This window comes from Phyllostomus hastatus, unplaced genomic scaffold, assembly GCF_019186645.2.
Source record: "Phyllostomus hastatus isolate PE091 unplaced genomic scaffold, TTU_PhHast_1.1 phas_contig_16, whole genome shotgun sequence".
Lineage (NCBI taxonomy): Eukaryota > Metazoa > Chordata > Mammalia > Chiroptera > Phyllostomidae > Phyllostomus > Phyllostomus hastatus.
The window spans coordinates 15,003,614-15,021,958 of NW_025333643.1; the positions used below are offsets into that span (position 1 = coordinate 15,003,614).

The 18,345-nt window shown below is 48.5% G+C and overlaps 1 protein-coding gene across 4 annotated transcripts in view; it reads left to right on the top strand.

Moving 5' to 3' along the window:
* The window catches only part of FLNB (filamin B), a 140,672-nt gene extending 122,515 nt beyond the window's left edge, over positions 1-18,157 (top strand). For all 4 annotated transcript variants that reach the window (XM_045832522.1, XM_045832524.1, XM_045832521.1 and 1 more), the window contains 8 exons: positions 1,125-1,391; positions 2,470-2,607; positions 3,574-3,689; positions 6,760-6,892; positions 9,579-9,755; positions 14,294-14,512; positions 15,423-15,626; positions 16,528-18,157. In XM_045832522.1, the coding sequence (XP_045688478.1) occupies positions 1,125-1,391; positions 2,470-2,607; positions 3,574-3,689; positions 6,760-6,892; positions 9,579-9,755; positions 14,294-14,512; positions 15,423-15,626; positions 16,528-16,715 (1,442 nt within the window). In that variant the 3' untranslated portion in view covers positions 16,716-18,157. The remainder of the gene's footprint in view (positions 1-1,124; positions 1,392-2,469; positions 2,608-3,573; positions 3,690-6,759; positions 6,893-9,578; positions 9,756-14,293; positions 14,513-15,422; positions 15,627-16,527) is intronic.
* The last annotated feature ends 188 nt before the right edge of the window (positions 18,158-18,345 follow it).

Consider the following 18,345-nt stretch of genomic DNA (forward strand, 5'->3'; position numbering starts at 1 on the left):
ATTTGCTTTACACTTCTCATTTTGCAAAGATCAGCTCTGTTCCCTTTGCCCCTTTGGTGTCTTATCTTTGTGTGATGGGGACAGTGACCCTTACTCTTTAGTCTTTTCTGGCTCTTGACTCATTTTTACCCTTTTCAGTTACTTGGTACCCGATGACTCGGTGAGACTCGCTTTTCCCCTTGTTACCTAAATGACTCTCGTCAGTTAGAATGGAGGACAGCTCGCCAGCTTCCGATGTCCTCGGACCCAGGCCATACAGAGTGACCCTGTCCTCAACCTCCCTTCCTTCCTCTGTCCTCAGGGCTCAAAGTCATGTGCTGCTCAGCTCAGACCCTGTAGGGCTGGAGGGTGCAGTTTCATGTGGCCCTAGGTGATGACATTGCTCAGTCACCCAGCATGTGGCCTGCCTGTCTGCACCACGTCAGTGCAAGCGCAGTCCTTGGCATGGCACAAGCACCCGGATGGAGCAGATGTGGTCTGCTTCTGGTGTGGGGGCCCAAAGCATCGCTTTTCTGAAAGTGTGGCCCCTGTCTTCAGTTTGCTCAAAGCTTTGCTCACGCATGGTTTCCCCTTTGCTGTTGGGACTGACATGTGTTCACCTCTTTCTCTAAATGCATTTTGTCTTGTTACCTAAAAGAAATGCCAAGGCTTCTTGACAGTAAGGGATGGTAGCTCCTAGGTTTCCTGCCTTTACCTGCCTATGGAAAAGAGCTCGTACACGCATGATGATGGTCACATGTCACCTTTGGCTAAGAAACATCTGAGCGATCATAGTTTTTATATTTATGTGCTAACTATCAGCTCGGGCTCTGTTTTGAAACTGACGGTGGAATTAACTCGGCTCCAACCAGGAAGGCTGTGAAAGTGCCCCATGGAGCAAGAAATGTCAGTGCCCCTGGGGAATTTCCTCTGCCCGGTGGCTGGACAGGCCTGGCTCTCTCCATGCTGGCCATAGCCACTCAGGGATTTGAGGGAGATAGGAGGGCAGGTGTCCAGCCTGAGCACCCCACACTCCCAAGCTGCACCTGCCTTGCCCTCCGCTGCTTCCTCTGCATGTCCTGTTCAACCTCTGACCCTCACTTTAACCCTCCTCTCCTTTCCCCCAACCTCTTGCTCCCTTTCAGAAATTGACAGCAGTGATATGTCGGCCCAAGTCACCAGCCCCTCTGGCCGAGTGACCGAGGCAGAGATTGTACCCATGGGGAAGAACTCACACTGCGTTAGGTTTGTGCCCCAGGAGATGGGCGTGCATACAGTCAGCGTCAAATATCGCAACCAGCACGTGACCGGCAGCCCCTTCCAGTTCACTGTGGGTCCACTGGGCGAGGGGGGCGCCCACAAGGTCCGGGCAGGAGGCCCCGGCCTGGAGCGAGGAGAAGCAGGAGTCCCAGGTGAGTGATCAAGCAGACTTTTTACTTGAAAAGAGTGAGAGCTGAGCCTGGTCGTGTGAGCACCCTGCACTGTTCTCCCTGTTCTAAAGAGAAGACTTCGTATGTGGATTCTGATGGATGGTTTAAGGGGCATTCTTTAAAATAAGACTTCTCTGGTAAATGCATTCTGGAATTGCTCATTTACCCAATGGTAAATGAGTTTCTTTCTAAGATTTTATTTATTTATTTTTAGAGAGGGAAGGGAGGGAGAAAGAGAGAGAGAGCGAAACATCAATGTGCGGTTGCTGGGGGTCATGGCCTGCAACCCAGGCATGTGCCCTGACTGGGAATCAAACCTGTGACACTTTGGTTCACAGCCCACGCTCAATCCACTGAGCTACGCCAGCCAGGGTGTAAATGAGTTTCTTACTGATGGACTCCTACGACCCTCTAATTAGTTACCACGTGGTGAGTTTTGGAGAAGAGGGGAGCAGAATCATCAAGCTGTTTCCAGAGCATCTTGCAGGGCTGATGTTCTGTGGAACATGCTAGATTTCCACAAAACCTATTGTGAAGGTCCCTACAAGTGGTGGTTGCTAGTGGGAGGCCTGTGGGGACAAAATTAAACATTCTTATCTTCATCTGGCTTGATTTGGGTATATTCAAAAGATGCCCAATATTGCCTTGACTGATGTGCTGAAGTTGATTGGGTGTCATCCTGCAAAGTGAAAGGTTACAGGTTTGATTCCCAGTCAGGGCACATGCCTAGGTTCGGATTTGGTCCCTGGTCAGAGCAAGTACAAGAGGCAGCCAATAGGTGTTTCTCTCTCACACTGATGTTTCTCTCCCTCTCTTTCTCCCTCCCTTCCCCTCTCTCTAAAAATAAATAAATACTAAAAAAGATGCCCAATATTCCATGAATGTACTATGGTCATGGGTGGTACCTAGGAAACGTCAGCCATGCCCCTGCTTGGGTTCTGCCGGGGTCAGGGAAAGAGGAAAAAGGGCCATCTGTAGAAGTGACCAAGCACTGCAGGTTTGGGCAAGAAGAGGACCCTCTACCAGGCTCAGTCACTAAGCAGGTGTTTCTTTGTCTCAGCTGAGTTCAGCATCTGGACCCGAGAAGCAGGCGCAGGCGGCCTCTCCATTGCTGTGGAAGGCCCCAGTAAGGCTGAGATTACATTCGATGACCATAAAAATGGATCATGCGGTGTGTCTTATATTGCCCAAGAACCTGGTATGTATTCAAGAACCGACATTTTTTTGTTTGGGGGTGGTTAGGTTGTAAGGAACATAAGCCCACTGAGCTAGCTCAAGTAAAAGAGAAGTTTATCTGTATGGGCACATGGGAGCACCTCCTAGAAATCTGGCTGCCTTGTGCTTTTATTCAGCTGGTTCATTCATTCTTTCCACCGACCAGCCTCTGTGCCCAACCTTGGCCACTGGCTAGGGTTGCTGCCCCAAAGAGGGGCCTTACTTAGCTTAGCACCTGCACTCCCTCAAGCAGGAGTCTTTAACGCTTTGTACCATGGACTCCTTTGGCATTTAAAGCCTGTGGGGACCGTTCTCAGGACAATGTTTTGAAATACATAATATAAATTACATTGGATTATAAAAGAAATCAATTATATTATAGTGTCATTATCAAAACCTTACAGGGACAAATGTGTAACCTAAGAAGGTGTGCACATCTTCATTGACACATTAAGTCTAAAATGCGGTGGTGGCCTGTTAACTACTTTAATTTCAAAATAATGATGAGTATAAATGATACATCAAGGTGTATGAAAAACTGTAAAACAATATGAACTTTATTGGTGACAAAGTCACAAGTACTTTCAATGTGCTGTAGTTTCTTGTCAACATTTCTAAAGAAAAGAAATGCAAAATTTCAGGTAGAGGTTGAGTGAGTGCAAAGATGTAATTTTTTCCAATTCAAGTTTTATGGATCTCCTGAGTTCTATACAGAGGCCCTTCAGGGTCCCTGTAGATGCCAGTTCAGAATCTCTGCCTTTGCCCAACTAAGAAAATCATATTGGCCCGGTCTGAGCCAGGCCACCGGCCCTAAACCAAGCAGCCATGGCCACGGTGAGGGCAGGGTCTCTCAGAAGGCATTTTCATGCTACGTAAAAAGAAGCAGGAGGCCTCACTGTAGCCATCTTCCTGGAATCTCTGAAATGATGGGGCTTTCTTGTCCCCACAGGTAACTACGAGGTATCTATCAAGTTTAATGATGAGCACATCCCCGAAAGTCCCTACCTGGTGCCAGTCATCGCACCCTCTGACGACGCCCGCCGCCTTACTGTTATGAGCCTTCAGGTGAGACGCAAGGAAGCATCCATTTCCTTGGCCACAGGCCAACCAGTGAGACCCTGGACTCTTGAGGCCACTTCAATCCCCTTTGGTGCCGAGGGTCCCAGCCCATCTTAACCACAGCTGCTGCCCATTGTGGGGGACCATTCCCTTGGCAGAGTCAGCTCCCCACACATTAAGACAGGAGACAGTTGGGGAAGCAAAACAGAGCCACAGTCAATAAAACACCTCAGTGTTTGGGGACAAGTTTGTTTTTTAAATATTTACTCAAGAGAAACAAAGGAGGCCTGTTAATAATTGGTTAAGGGATAAGGAGAGCTTTTAGAACAAACTATTTGTCCAGTGATGTTAGCCTTCAATTATTGGCTTCTTTTCCCTCAAGGAAGTCAATTGTGTTTTATTTTATTTTGATGATTTGTTTGTAATAAGTGTGCAAGGCACTTGGCTAAGAACGTTATCAGTGTTACCTCATTAAATCCTTGCAACCACCTGGTCAGTGGGTTTCTCTTGATCCCATTTTAAAGATGGAAAATCTGAGGTACAGAGAGGTTATGGCTACCAGAAACCAGCTAGTATGAGACTCAGTGAGGTCTTTGTGCTCCAGAACATGTGGTCTTAACTGTGGTCTCCTTAGTCCCCACCTGGGCTTTGTGGCAAGTGGTCACATAGTCCAACCTATTGCAATGCCAGGAAATGCAACTTTACCTCCTGTTTTAAATAGGTCACTGAAATCAAGGTTGCATTGGAGCCATCAGCCAAACTGAGAACCATTCAGAGTTGCCTTTGGGTCTTTGCTCAGGACACTGAAAAATAATTAGGTGTCTGAATCAGGAGTGGCAGTTCAGTTGTGGAATAACACCAGAATCTCAATATATGATTTCTGGTTAAAAGGGTTTCTAAATAGCCTTTAACTGCCTCCCAGCTTTTGAAAATCCTGAACTGATTGAAACCCAGACTCATGACCCAGATGGCTGACATCAGTGGACCTAGTTCCTACACTTGGTTTACATTTGAGATTTTAACCCCACCCCTAGCGGAACTGGTACTGCTAGTTCTTCCGAACATGGGAGCCTGAACAGAAATTGCGGTGGGACCAGGGTCCACAGATTGAAGGGGCCTCATCTGGAGAGTACCAGGGGCTGACTGGTCACTGTGGTATAGATGTGTTTCTTGTGTTTCATTTAAAGGCTTCTTAACAGGACTTCCTTTTGTGGCCAACTCAGCTAAAACCTGTGGAGGGAGATAAACCCAGCATTTGTTGAAAGCACAGAGCTGCTTTCATGCATCTCGAAGATCTCTTTCGGATCTTCCGAGGTGTTTATCTCCCTCTTTAGGATTTAGCGGCAAGCGGATTCAGGTAACGTAGCCATTTCTGTCTGAAGGGAGCTGGTTTGCAGGAATCCTCTGCAACAAAGTTTTCTGTGGAGTCCTCTCGGCACAGTTTGGTCATAAATATTTAAATAAGTGTGCAGCAGACTGTGTATCCGTGAAGGAGGAGCAACCAGTGTGTGAGCTTTGTCCCCTGTTCTGCCCCGGTCACTTGATGCCGAGTGATATGTAAATTATTTATCGACAATTTACTGGAGCCCTGCACAGCAACATCTGGTGTCTGTTAGGGAAGAGAGGCATGTATTGTTTTGTCTTGCTTTTGAGGCTTTTTAGAAAATTGGAGTCGGCTGGCCATTTGGAGGATGAGGGGGTGGTGGGATGGGGCCGATCTGGCGATCAAAGACTCCTTAATTTTGAATTTGGTCTATGACCTCTAGGACTATACAGTCTAGTAGAATGTTCTGCAACAATGGAAATGACCCACATCTTCTCTTTGAAATGCAGCTAGTGTAACTGAGGAACTGAATTTTAAGTATTTTATTGTAATTGATTTAAATTTAAATTTAAATATACAGTATATACAGCCGCATGTGGCCGGTGAACACTGAACTGGGCAGCACAACCTCAGTGCCTTGCTTCTGAGATGTGGGCCTTGGACCAGTGGTCTTGACATCGCCTGAGAACTTACTAGAATCCCAGGCTCCTTCCCAGACCTGCTGCATCAGAACGTGCATTTTAACAAGACCTCTGGGTGCTTTGATTGCACATGAAGTGTGAACCCTGCTGCGTCAGTGTTATCTGAGCAGTGGCTGTCCAATCAAGTTTATGTCAAAACTGCTGACTTGTAAAATGCTGCTGTTTGGGACTGGCTGATCTTAAAACATCTTAAGCACCTAAATTTCTAATCCCTTCCTCCCAGAGAGGCTGTAGTTTCCAAGACAAAGCATGGAGTGAAACTGATCCACTGCAGAACAGGAGTTATACTGCTCTCTCTCTTTTCTTTTTCCTTAGGGGTATAGACAACTTCAAAATGCACATCAACAGTTAGTAATAAGCTGACATTTTTTGGCCTTTCTATGAATGGGCACAGCATTGTGCTGAATACTTTGCATAACTTCATTTCATCCTCACAGCTGCCCATTTTGTATATGAAGAGACTGAGGCTGATTGAGGTTAAACAACTTAGTTATATGGCGAGGAAATGAGAGTAACCCCGGTCCTGCTGATTCGTAACCACTGTGCAGTACCAACCACTTCCCTTGCATGTGTAACCCTTCACAAGTTCATTAAAAGTTCTCTCCATTCCTACTCCCCAGATTAAAAAAATAGCTGTGCTATAAAACTTTGTTCATATTACTTGAGTGTATGGTTTTGTCAGTTCCCAGGCTCCTCCTAAGGGCGGAGGGCTTATCTATCTATCTATCTATCTATCTATCTATCTATCTATCTAACTGATGACTTGTTTGGGATGCTGAAACAATAGTCCTATTGATCAAGATGTCTCAAGTCTCCAAACCCAGTAACCTCTTCCAGCCTTGAGTCAAGACAGATTGGGTAGAAGACCATGCAGATACGTGCCTCTGCTTTCTTATATTTGATGCTAGAAATGTGGAACGAGCCACCGCTGCTGTTGGATGTGGATAGAGACATGCTGGGCCTATTTGCATGAGCACTGTCCCCAGGTCAGCGTGTGCCACTAAGTGGGAATCCGAGAGCCGTAACCTTGTCTAATATATTAAATTCTCAGGAATCGGGATTAAAGGTTAACCAGCCAGCCTCCTTTGCTATAAGGCTGAATGGGGCAAAAGGAAAGATTGATGCAAAGGTGCACAGCCCCTCTGGAGCCGTGGAGGAATGCCACGTGTCTGAGCTGGAGCCAGGTAAGCAGGAGGCAGGGCGTGCACTCTCCCCACACAGCACTCTGGGAAGGTTTCCGCCAGCGTGCACCTTGACAGAGGACTAGTCGGCCTCACCAAGGCCAGCAAGCCTTCGAATTCCCTCTGCTGTTGTTCCCAGGCAGTGTTTCATAAATTAGGGTGTAAACATTGCCAGAACAGACAGGGGGACACTTTGGAATTAATATCCACGCTTTTTCTTTTTCTTCTTTCTTTTCTTTTCTTCTTTTTTATTTTTTACAAACACTGCTTATTTTCTGTTGTTTTCAGATCCCTTTCACATTACAGTCATTATGATTTTCTCCTATTTTAACAAAATCTTACCCATTTTTATTGTATTGTTGAACTTATCACATGAATAAGTCTTACACTCTGACCTGACTTTACTCTCAGGGAAAGATCAGTTGATGTTTATCTTTAAATCTGAAAGAGAATCTGGGTCTCCAGAATGCTTAAAAGCATAAGACTTTCTTCCCTGCTGCCTTGATATATGGAATTCTATGATATCAATCAATTTTAATGAGACATTTTGCCAGTGAACATTTATTAAGTGCCAGAGACTTAGCAGGAAGGTAAGGCTGAGGAAGACAGGATTCCTGCCCTCAAAGAGGAGCTCAGAGTCGAGTAAGGACCTGGCCACACACCCTCAGTACACCGGTGAGGACCCTCTGTGATCACCGATACCACAGGAAGATTCAGAACCAAGTGGTGAAGATGGTTAGAACAGGAAAGGAAAATGGTTTCTGCCTTGGCAAGGTCAGGAGGGCTTCTCAAAGGAAGTGACCTGACTGTGGGCTCTAAGGCTTGAGGAAGAGCCCTTTGATCACCACCCTTATTGGGTATTTGCCGTGTGTCCTGCTACATGTATAGTGAGGGTAGAGATCAAGGACGTGGGTTAGCATTTTGATGTCTTTCTCCCACTGGACAGAGGGGGAAAGGGCAGAAAGGAGCCTCAAAAGGCAAAAATGTGGGGGATGGGGGCTCCGACGAGATCTTGGTTTAAGTCTGACCGTATTAGAGAGAATGTGCTAACATAACTGAAAGGCAGAGTGGCAAGCTGATGCTCCCAGAGTGTCCATTTGAGAGAATAACATGAGCCGGCAGCATTAGAAATGGGGAGGGGAGCTCGAGGCCAGAGAACTAAAACACTTGGTGACCAACTGGCCATAGGGGAATGCAAGTGAATTCAGAAAGTTTACATGTAGTTTGGAGAAAGAGGATGACGCAGTAGCAAAACAAGGGCTAGCCAGGCATGGAAGGGGGAGGACTGGTCAAGGCCTTCTGGGGAGTTTTGAAGTGTTTTCCAGATATCCAAATAAGGATGTTGAATAGAATTCTAGAGCCATTGGGATTTAGTCAGCAAGTGAAGTTTCGTATCAGACCGCCAGCATGCTGTTGGTTAAAAATTATAGTACACCTTTGGATTGGGAGTAAAAAGGAGAAAACTCTATTTGAACAATGATTTTAAAAATAATAATAAAAAAATTATAGTACACCCAACTGAAGCTAACTCACACAATAAAGGAGTCTGTTAATTCTACATGACTGGAAGATTCAGGGCCTAAGGTGGGCTTCAGCCACAATTGAGGCAGAGCCCTAAATGCCTCTGCTCCTTCTGCTTTGTGAACCTCACTCTGAGACTGGCCTTCCTCTTGGTGACAAGATGGCTGCAGCAGCCCCAGGTTTCCCATCTTCACACCACACCAAGCAAGAGAGACATCCTGTCCTCAAGAATCTTTCTCAGAAGTCTGAGATTCTCCTTTTTCAGAGGTCTCCTGTCTCACCAAACACTGAACACACATGCCTGTTTTTAAGTCACTTCCTATGGCTAGATGCCATGTCCTAATTGATGGCTTGGGGAAAGAGGGCTCTCCCCCCACCCTATTAGGTTGATCCAGTCAAGTGTCATACCTGATGTGGGGGTGGGGTCACCTTCCCTTGAAACAGATTGGCTTTAAGGGAGGAGAATTGGGTACCTGGCTTGGGACAGTGGGGGGAAGTGCAGTGTTGAAGGGTGTGGGGTGGGCAGTTGCATGAGAGAGTACCAGAGGAGGAGAGAAGAGGGTTTGGGTGGAGCTTTGGGGGACGAAAGTTCTGAATGGGTGAATGGTAAGTAGGGAGGGAGAAGAACAGACTGCCTGTGTTCCAGGTGAGTGCTTCAAGGAGGAAGGGGTGGTCAAGTGGTGTTCGCTAGATGGATATTCTAGGTGTCCATTTCAGTTAGCCTGTTATGCTGCCACATGCTGTGACCCAAACTCAAAGGTGAGAAACCTGGCTGTTCCGTTGGGGTCAGTTGCTTGCTTGGAGCTAAACTAAGGATGTTCCAGTGTTAGCCCCAGCTGGAACCACCCTCTTCCCCTTCAAGTGACCAAGTAAAGAAATTTTGTGAGGAGTAAGCTTTTCATAAAAGACACGTTCTTCTGAGGCAGAGGCCACAGAGAATTAAACAGAACCTGAAATTTGGATGCATTTCCCGAAGGGCTGACTGAGGACACACAGGCCCATCTGGTTTTGAAATCCAACCTGTCGGGTGCCAGGCTTCCAGGAGAGCTGTTGTCTTATTAAAGATTTAAAATTGGCCGTGTTAGGTTGGCTTCCTGTCTTTTGTCCTCACCTCACTCAGTGGTGTCCATTTGCCCGCTTTACTTTGTGCTTTTGCTCACTCTCCCAGATAAGTACGCTGTTCGCTTCATCCCCCATGAGAATGGTGTCCACACAATCGACGTCAAGTTCAACGGGAGCCATGTGGTTGGAAGCCCCTTCAAAGTGCGCGTCGGGGAGCCTGGACAAGCAGGGAACCCGGCCCTGGTGTCTGCATATGGCGCAGGACTTGAAGGGGGCACCACAGGTAACATACTACCTCTACCTCTCGTCTTCAACTGAGCCAGCCTCAGGGACAGAACCAGGTGACAGTCTCCAAGCCTTGTCTGTGCTGTCCCCAGGGACACTCAGATAAGGTACACTTGGAGGCTCTCAGACCTCATTTCTGTTTGTTGTGTTTAAGCTGTTTTTCTTTGACTTTGTGCTGGAATGCTTACATTACAGTGAGGGAATACATCACAGCATCATTCATTTTGAGGGTTTCTTCGCCTGCACAGAATTCATGATGCATGTAATGGGCCTCCTGGGAGAGCCCTACCTGTCGGGGCCGTTAGTGGCCCCCAGACTCCCAGAAACACATTGAATTGGCAACAAGACCTGTCACGGTCTGTCTCCTCTTTTTATTCTCTGATTCTAATGGAGGAAGAGAAAAGACTGAAACGGTTGAAGAATCAGGAAGTTTTAGGACTCATTATAGTTTATTTTTAACCTTTGCTACAGATGGGACACATTCGACTGTGAAAAATTTAGGCAGTGAGGAAGAATGTAAAGTGAAACTTATTCCATCTCTTTGAGGCTCCTCCCTCTCTCCCTCCCTCCATCTGGTCCAGGAAGAAATGGCTAACCATTCAGGGAGGCCCTTGGGATTGTCTCTTTGTGAGTGTTCCTTCTTGGTCACTTGGTTGCTTAGCTAGTTGGTTCACTAGAAACATAGATATATACTGTGGGTTTGCTTTACTTTCACAGAAATAATGTTAAGGCATATATTGTTGTACAGCTTGCTATTTGCACTTGACATCTTGAAGAATTTCCCATGTCAAAACACAGATCTGCCCCTTGTCATAGCTGCAGGCAGTGTTCAGATGGTGAGCCTAGAGGTGGACATCAGGTGGTGTCCCGTGTGTCACCATTGTGGACAGTGCCAGGGTGAGGAGCTTGTCCACTTACGCTTCTCTGCAGGCAAAGTCCACAGACGTGGGCTCACTGGGACACCATTTGCATATGGGTGTTACTTTGGGCAGCTCTCAGGAAGGCTGCCCAGTCCCAGTTTTGACCTCGAGGCCCTTGTGTATGTCTTCCCCAATGCAGTGAATGCAACAAGGCAGAACCACCTCCCCCTGGCTGGGGGATGAGTGGCCATGGTTACTTGGGGAGTAGGTGTCCTGAATGGCTGAGGTGCCTTCCCCAGGTGCAGAAATGACTTGACGCACTGATGTGCCATCTGGGACTCTGGCCCTCAGCAAAACCACCCATGGAAGTGCTGTGAGTGCTTCTGGACTCACCCAGCCCATCTGGCCCCACACTGAACTCGGTCCATTTTACCGATGAGAAAAGTAACACTCAGCAAGGTTGAGTCCCTCCCCAAAGCTTAATGAGCTGGAAGAGGGCAGAACCAGGAATCAGCCCAGGTCCACAACCTCCAAGCCTGTACCCTGCTCCCTGGCCCACTTTGTGGTGGTGGTGGGGTTACAAATCAGGCCCCTCTCCCCACAGCTGCCCTGGAACATTTCCCAGGCAGTAGTGTAAGCATTTGGCCCCTGGCAAGCCACCCACCATCGAAACCCAGATGGGGTCCTCCTGGTGCTTGGAGCCACAGCAGGCCTTGGTCCAGGCCCCACAGCAGCCACTGAGGTCTCCTGCAGCTGCCAGCAGCCAACAGCCTCCTGCTGGGTCACACCTGCTGTAGTGGGGGCCTCTGTGCTTCCTCTTGGCTGTTCACAGGCCTTCTTGGGCTGTGCTTTGCAAGCACTGGATGCTGCTGTGAGGAGCTGATCTTGCAGGGAGAGTCCCAACTAGGAGGGAGAAGTACAGAGCATGCCTGTTTCAAACCCTGTGTAAATATTGCTCTTGTCAAGGGGAAGGCCTCTTGTTTTTCTAGCCCTCCTGCTCCCAAGCCTTTTCCCAAACATCCATCCCAAGATTACACAGCTGTAGTGTGCATGGAATGAAAAGGTGTCTGTGCTCGGCTGCCGCAGGGCTTGGCATCCTGACCTTCGCAACAAAGCAAACTTCCATGTGTTTTTATGGGTGGACCTGCTGTATCTCTTGGCTGGAGCTTTAAATGGTCTCTTCTGCAGGTTTTGGGGCAGGGGCATGTGGAGAATTTGGGGTGGGACTCTCCTACAGAGGAGTAGAGAGGTCAGGAGTTAGACCAAGGAGTTCGAGACTCTCTGGGAGGGAAGAGCAGTTTTCCTGACAGAATGCTCCAGGAACCCCAACGTGCATGAACGGAAGAGCCTCCTTCCTTCCTCACCCACTTTAAAGATGGAGAGGGCTGCCTTACGCACACATTCCACCCATAGGAGCTCAGCTACACGCTCAGGGTGCCCCAACATGTTTGGGGTGTCAGTGATTCCAGGGGAGACAGTGGTGAGGGGGGCTTCTGTGTGTGCATTCTTCCCCCGTCCTCTCAGGCAAGTGTGTCAGCTCCGCGTTGGACAGACCTCATGTTTAAATCCTGTTTTGCCATTCTCTGGCTGTGGGACTTCCTTCCTGTCGAATGGGAATAGTGAGGGAGCGCACCTAGCAAGTTGTTCCAGGTAGCTCTCATCCTCTAATTCCTTATTTCCCTTTTCCCACAGTATCTTCCCTGCCTTTTGGGCCCTCCCAGGAGGAACTGATTTTTCTCAGGAGTGGAGCAGCTTGTTAAAAAGGGCAGGGCTTCTTTCCACAGCATCCAGGTCTTCTCATCTTCCCTTTAAAAATACCTTTCACCCCTGCTGAAAAGATTGATTGAGTGCTAGCTTGAGAACCAAAGGGTCAGCGGTTCGATTCCCAGTCAGGGCACAACCCAGCCTGGGTTGTGGGCCAGGTCCCCCATAGGGGGCGTGTGAGAGGCAACCACACATCGATGTTTCTCTCTCTTTCTCCCTTCCCCTCCCTCTAAAAATAAATAAATAAAATCTAAAAATAAAATAAAAATACCTTTCCACATCATTGTATTGCAGCTATCTCCTGGGAATGCTGTCCTGTGCGCTTTGCCACCCACCCTTCCCACACACCCACTGCAGCAGCAGCGGCTGTTGAGGGGCCTCTAGGTTGCAGTTCAGATGCAGGGTTGAAATGGGGTGGGGTTGGAGATGAGATGAGAGCCTCAGGAGCTTGCAGAAACAGCTGGGTTGTGTTTGGGAGTTGGATGATAGCAGCTCCTTTGTTTTATTGATAACCAGAACAATAATTCTTTCTCTGGTCTAGGAGCTATAATTAAACCAGAATAGTTCCCAGCTGGGGCCCGTCCAGGGCTCTGGAAGTAGCATAGCCTGGATAGGGCTGCTATGCCAGGGATGCACCATAGAGGGCACTGTAACAAGCATCCAGCTGGTGTCTGAGCCCACTCCCCAGCGGCCCCAACAGACCAGCTTGACCCCCCTGTGGACTGGAGAGAACCTAGAGGGAGGGGCCTTTTGCAGGGACTTGGGCTTAGGCAGGAATACTGGCGTGGTCATCGGTTGGCACTCCTGCACAGTTTCCTGCTGTCGTGATTCAGATGTCTATGCAGGAGGTCCTCATGGGCCAGGCAAGAGGTAGGGTGTCCCCGGGTTGCAGTTAGGGCATCCAAGGCAGCCACACCATCCATCCAGTGGCCAAGAGATGGGCCTGGGCTCCAGAGCCACACAGTCTTGTTCATATCCCCGCTCTACTTGCCGATTTGTAGCTCTGACTAGCAAGTGTCTGCCCCTACCTGAGCCTCAGAGTCCTTTGTTAGCACAGGATCTGGAGCCTGAATGCTGCCAGTGGTGCTCAGTTAGCAGCAGCTGCTGTGTTGGTCCTGTTCTTGTTGCTGGTGTTATTCACAGCAAAGTGGGGTTGGGGAGTGTGTGACAGATCCTAGTGGCTGCTCCGGTCTCCAGCATGGTGTCTGGGTCAAAGAGCCTGTAAGGGTGTCCAGCCTTTTGGCATCTCTGGGCCACAATGGAAGAAGAAGAGTTGTCTTGGGTCACAGATGAAATACACAAACACTAACAAAAACAAAAACAAAAAAATCTTATAATGTTTTAAGTCAACAATGCGATTTTGTATAGGGCCGCAATTCTTAGCCATCCAGGGCCTCATGCGGCCTGAGACCATGGGTTGGACACTCCTTCTGTGTGTAGAGGAAGGAAAAGGCACTCAGACTCTTTGGCTTCTCCAAGTCCATGCAGAGGAGAAAGGAAAGGTCAGAAGGGCCCACGCTTCCCGATCTGCCCTGGAGGCAGAGTTGGGCCCTGGCAGCTGAAGGTGCCTGAGGCTCACAGTGACCCTCCGGCTTCTCACCCTTGGCCACTGCTCATGCCTAGAGGACAGAACTGGGTGTCCAGGCAGTTGGTGCCGGTGGGTGAAATGTCAGCCACGCTTCTGCCTGGACCTTGGAAAGGGACTTACCACCCCCAGGGCTTGAGGTTCTCTGTGCCAAGAGTTCAGAGCTAGTGCTTGTGGGTTCCTATGCTACCAAGGTGATCCCTGTTTGAGGGATCCTGTGTGTACCTCTGTGACTGCTTCAGTGCTCCTGGAGGGCTCCCCAAACCCTACTGCCATTATTGGTCCAAAACATCAACATGGTATTTATTCCCTCTTCCTTTCTCCTAGGTATCCAGTCTGAATTTTTCATTAACACCACCCGAGCAGGGCCAGGGACATTATCCGTCACCATCGAAGGCCCGTCCAAGGTTAAAATGGATTGCCAAGAGACCCCAGAAGGGTACAAAGTCATGTATACCCCTATGGCCCCTGGAAACTACCTGATCGGTGTCAAATATGGTGGGCCCAACCACATCGTGGGCAGTCCTTTCAAGGCCAAGGTGACAGGTAATCAAACACCCTTGAAATGATCTCCCCGCCCATCAGAATATCAACAGGGCTGTTTGATGGTAGAAACTGGATGATTTTAGGTATATTGAATCTACTTTGAATCCTGATTGTAATGGTAGGACGTGTAGAATGGGGTGGTACATGTTTGAAATTTGCAAAAGAAGGAGGCAGAGCAGGAAGGGAGAAGTTGAGGAAGCATGTTATTAGATGGTTTCTGTCTGTAACAGAAAAAAAATGTTTACATATTTGGAATCTCATGTAGTTGAGATTTTCAGGTCAGGGCCTGAAAAAAATGCCCTAGTTTTCCTTCACTTTAAAAATAATTAAAAGTTTTTACTAAATTTATAAAAATGTGCCTCCTTCAGAACGTTGGAGAGAATACCAAACAGTAAAACCACCTCACAGCCCTCATCAAGGCAGCCACTATACGCGTCATGGTGAATTCTTCCCATGTGTGTCTCTGTTTCGTTCACTGTTGTGTAGGTGGTATAGGTTCATTGCAGAAAACTTAGAAATTTGGGTAGGAAAATCATCTCATGTGCAGAGAGAATCATTTTTGATAGTGTATGTGCTCCTAGACTTTGACACTGCTAGTACATGGAGTACTTTATACTAGTGGAAACGTGTGGATGCTACCGGGTGGCACAGGGCTATGTGGGGCGGGAGGGGGGGGGTGGATTTCCTAGCCTTGTCAGCCAAGGCCTGACTCATCCACTTGCTCAGAAAGCTGGAACCTCGTTGTGTGGGATGAGACCCCAAGGGGTTTTAGAAAACATTGTAGGTGTGAGACAGGGGAGTGGTAGTTTTGGGATTCAGGTGTTAGGGTGTGGGGGCACTTGCTTCCTCTGGCTTAGAGACACACTCGGTCTGGCCATTCATGTCCTCCTCCCTCCTTTCCATGTCCTAGGCCAGCGCCTGGTCAGCCCTGGCTTGGCCAATGAGACCTCGTCCATCCTGGTAGAGTCGGTGACCAGGTCCTCAACGGAGACCTGCTATAGTGCCATCCCCAAGGCATCCTCAGATGCCAGCAAGGTGACCTCCAAGGGCGCAGGGCTCTCGAAGGCATTCGTGGGCCAGAAGAGCTCCTTCCTGGTGGACTGCAGCAAAGCCGGTAGGCGGCCCCATCCTGCTGGAAGGTGGGAGTGGGGGCAGCTGAGTGCCCACCCTCCCATGTAACCCAGCCATGTGCACATAACCACGGTATTGCCCTGTTCTTTTGCACTTAGTATTTTTAAATGACTTCCTTGAACCTCTTGATTTTTGTAAATGACCTCAAAGTAGATAGGAATGGTGACATTATCCCCATTACAAATGAGCCATCTGAATGAATAACATTTTCTGCCACCAATTGCTTCAAGTTTCCTTGCACTTTGGCTTTGGGTATTTGTTTGGGTGTCATTGGTCAGTTGCCTGGGTTCTGGAGTCTAGCCCATGTGCTCTGGAAACCTGGGGAGCTTCACTACTCACTGGTCCCTTCCTCCTTCCTTTCCTTCCTCCCTCCCTCCCTTCCTTAATAGCCATATGAGCTTTGGAAAATTACTAAATCTCTCTCTGAAAGTCAGTTTCCTCTTCTCTAAATTGAAATGATAATAGTACCTTAGATAAAGTCCTTATGAGAATAACTGAGATCGGGACAATCAACACCTGCATAGATAGCCCTTATTATAGGTGCCAAGGGTTTCACATATAATCCTCCTCTAAACTTCGCAATGAGCCCATGAGGTGGGTGCTAGCGACATTTTGAGTTTACAGATGGGGAAGCTAAGATGAGGAGACATGAAGTTCCACGTCCAAGGTCACCCAACTTGGAAGTGGCAGGGCAGGGGTTTGAACCCAGTGTCGAGATCTGTGAGTCCTGCTCGTAATCACTTCTCCCACTTCTCAGGTCCCCAGCATCACAGATGCTCAACAGGCAGTAACTGGTATTATTCCTTCAGCTCCCATGTGCTCTCCTCTTCCTCTGCCTTCTGGGATGCATCCTCAGGAAATAACCCCCTTCCTCTGCCACCCAGGTTCCAACATGCTGCTGATTGGGGTCCATGGGCCCACCACTCCCTGCGAAGAGGTCTCCATGAAGCATGTGGGAAACCAACAATACAACGTCACATATGTCGTCAAAGAGAAGGGGGATTATGTTCTGGCTGTGAAGTGGGGAGAGGAACACATTCCCGGCAGCCCCTTCCACGTCACGGTGCCTTAAAACAGTTCTCGTCGAATCCTGGGAGGAGTTTCTGGTGGTTGCTTTTGTTGCTTATTTGTAACTTGTTTTATACAAAGTCCTCTGGCCTGTTTGTGGGTCTGAAACCTCATCCTGAAAACATTGCCATTTTAAAGTGCCTTCAGAGAGAAATCCTAGACTTGAGTCTTTAGGGTCGGGCTGGGGACTCAAGAAATGCAAACTCGTTCAATGGACTGAGCACATCTGACCCCTTGTGGCGCTGATCATCCCCTGCAGACAGACCAAGAACACAGGCAAGGCTGGTGTTAAAAAATGAATTGGGCACCAGTCTATGAAACCAGACTGGGGGAGAAGCAGGGAAGAAGAGGAGACCCAGTTTAGGCTGTCATTTAGAAAAGTAGATGGCTTAAAACCAGCTTTGTCTCTTCCAGTGCTCCTGCTGGGTAAGAAAAAGGCCATTAGGTGGACAGCACTATTTAAACAACTCATTATCACCCCACACTGCCCTGTGGCCTTTTTACGACATGGAGGCAGACGGCCTGGCTGGCTTCCTGCCGCCTCTGCCCTCAGTTTACCGATTTCCCTGACAAGTCAGAACGTATGGCCATCTTGGCAGCCATGTTTTTGTTCTTGCTCTTAAAGTCTGTTTTAGCCACTGGGTCTGAGGAATTTCTGCCATGATAAGCAGCCCCCTACTTGCCAAAGATCCCTCTTTTTAACCAACACTAGCCCTTGTGCTTAACACATGCTCCAGTCACTTGTCAGTGTGGTGAGCCTGGGAGTGCATGCGTCAGGGGAAGTCTTCCCTGGCGTGACACCCCACACCCATCCCCGCCCTGCTCTGGGCCACTTTTCTGGGAAATAATTGTAGATAGGAAGGGACGAAACTCCTGCTGACTTTCGGTCTGCGGGGTGGGAAGGGCAGCAGCTCAGGGGCTCTTATTCACTGTTCAGCAAAAGTAGTAAAAGCTACGTAGCTGATGGTGGCTGTGTGTTCGCCTCTCACCACATGTCATCCAGATGGTTTTTGGGAAGCAATATGCAGGTACAGGATTCCAAAAATGGGGTACAAGGTATTGTGCATGCCCTCCTGCAGACCCGCTCTGGAATAGAGTTGAAGCGTTCAGGGACGCTGGCTGGCTGCGGGGGCCCGGGTGTGTAGTGTGGTCTAGGCAGGCAGACCCTTCTTCTGATTTGCTGCTCAGTCCCGAGGAAGTGGTACCGAGGTTGAAGGTGCCTCTGTGCATGGGACAGGGGGCCGAGGTGGGCGACCTTCACCGAGGGTTAGCAGCTAGGGGCCGGTGTTGGCGAAAGCCCAATATTAGAAACTGGAGCAGCCCCAAGCCTCATGTGAAAGGACCACAGGCCTCATAAACTGGGAATGGAAGCGAAACTGGAATCAAATGCCGACTGTAAATTGTATCTTATAACTTATTAAATAAAATGTTTGCTCCTTAAAGCTCCCCTGGTGTTCCTGGATGTTGTCACTTCTGAATAAATGGTTTGAGCCTGACCCACTCTTCAACCCCTGGCCAAAAGGACACCGGTTAGTAACCTGTTCTGACGTGATCCCGGCCTCTCTTTGCGGTGGAGGTGTAGCTTCTCCCGGAGCCTCAGAGGCAGTTTATCCAGACAGAGCCGGCCCGAGGGT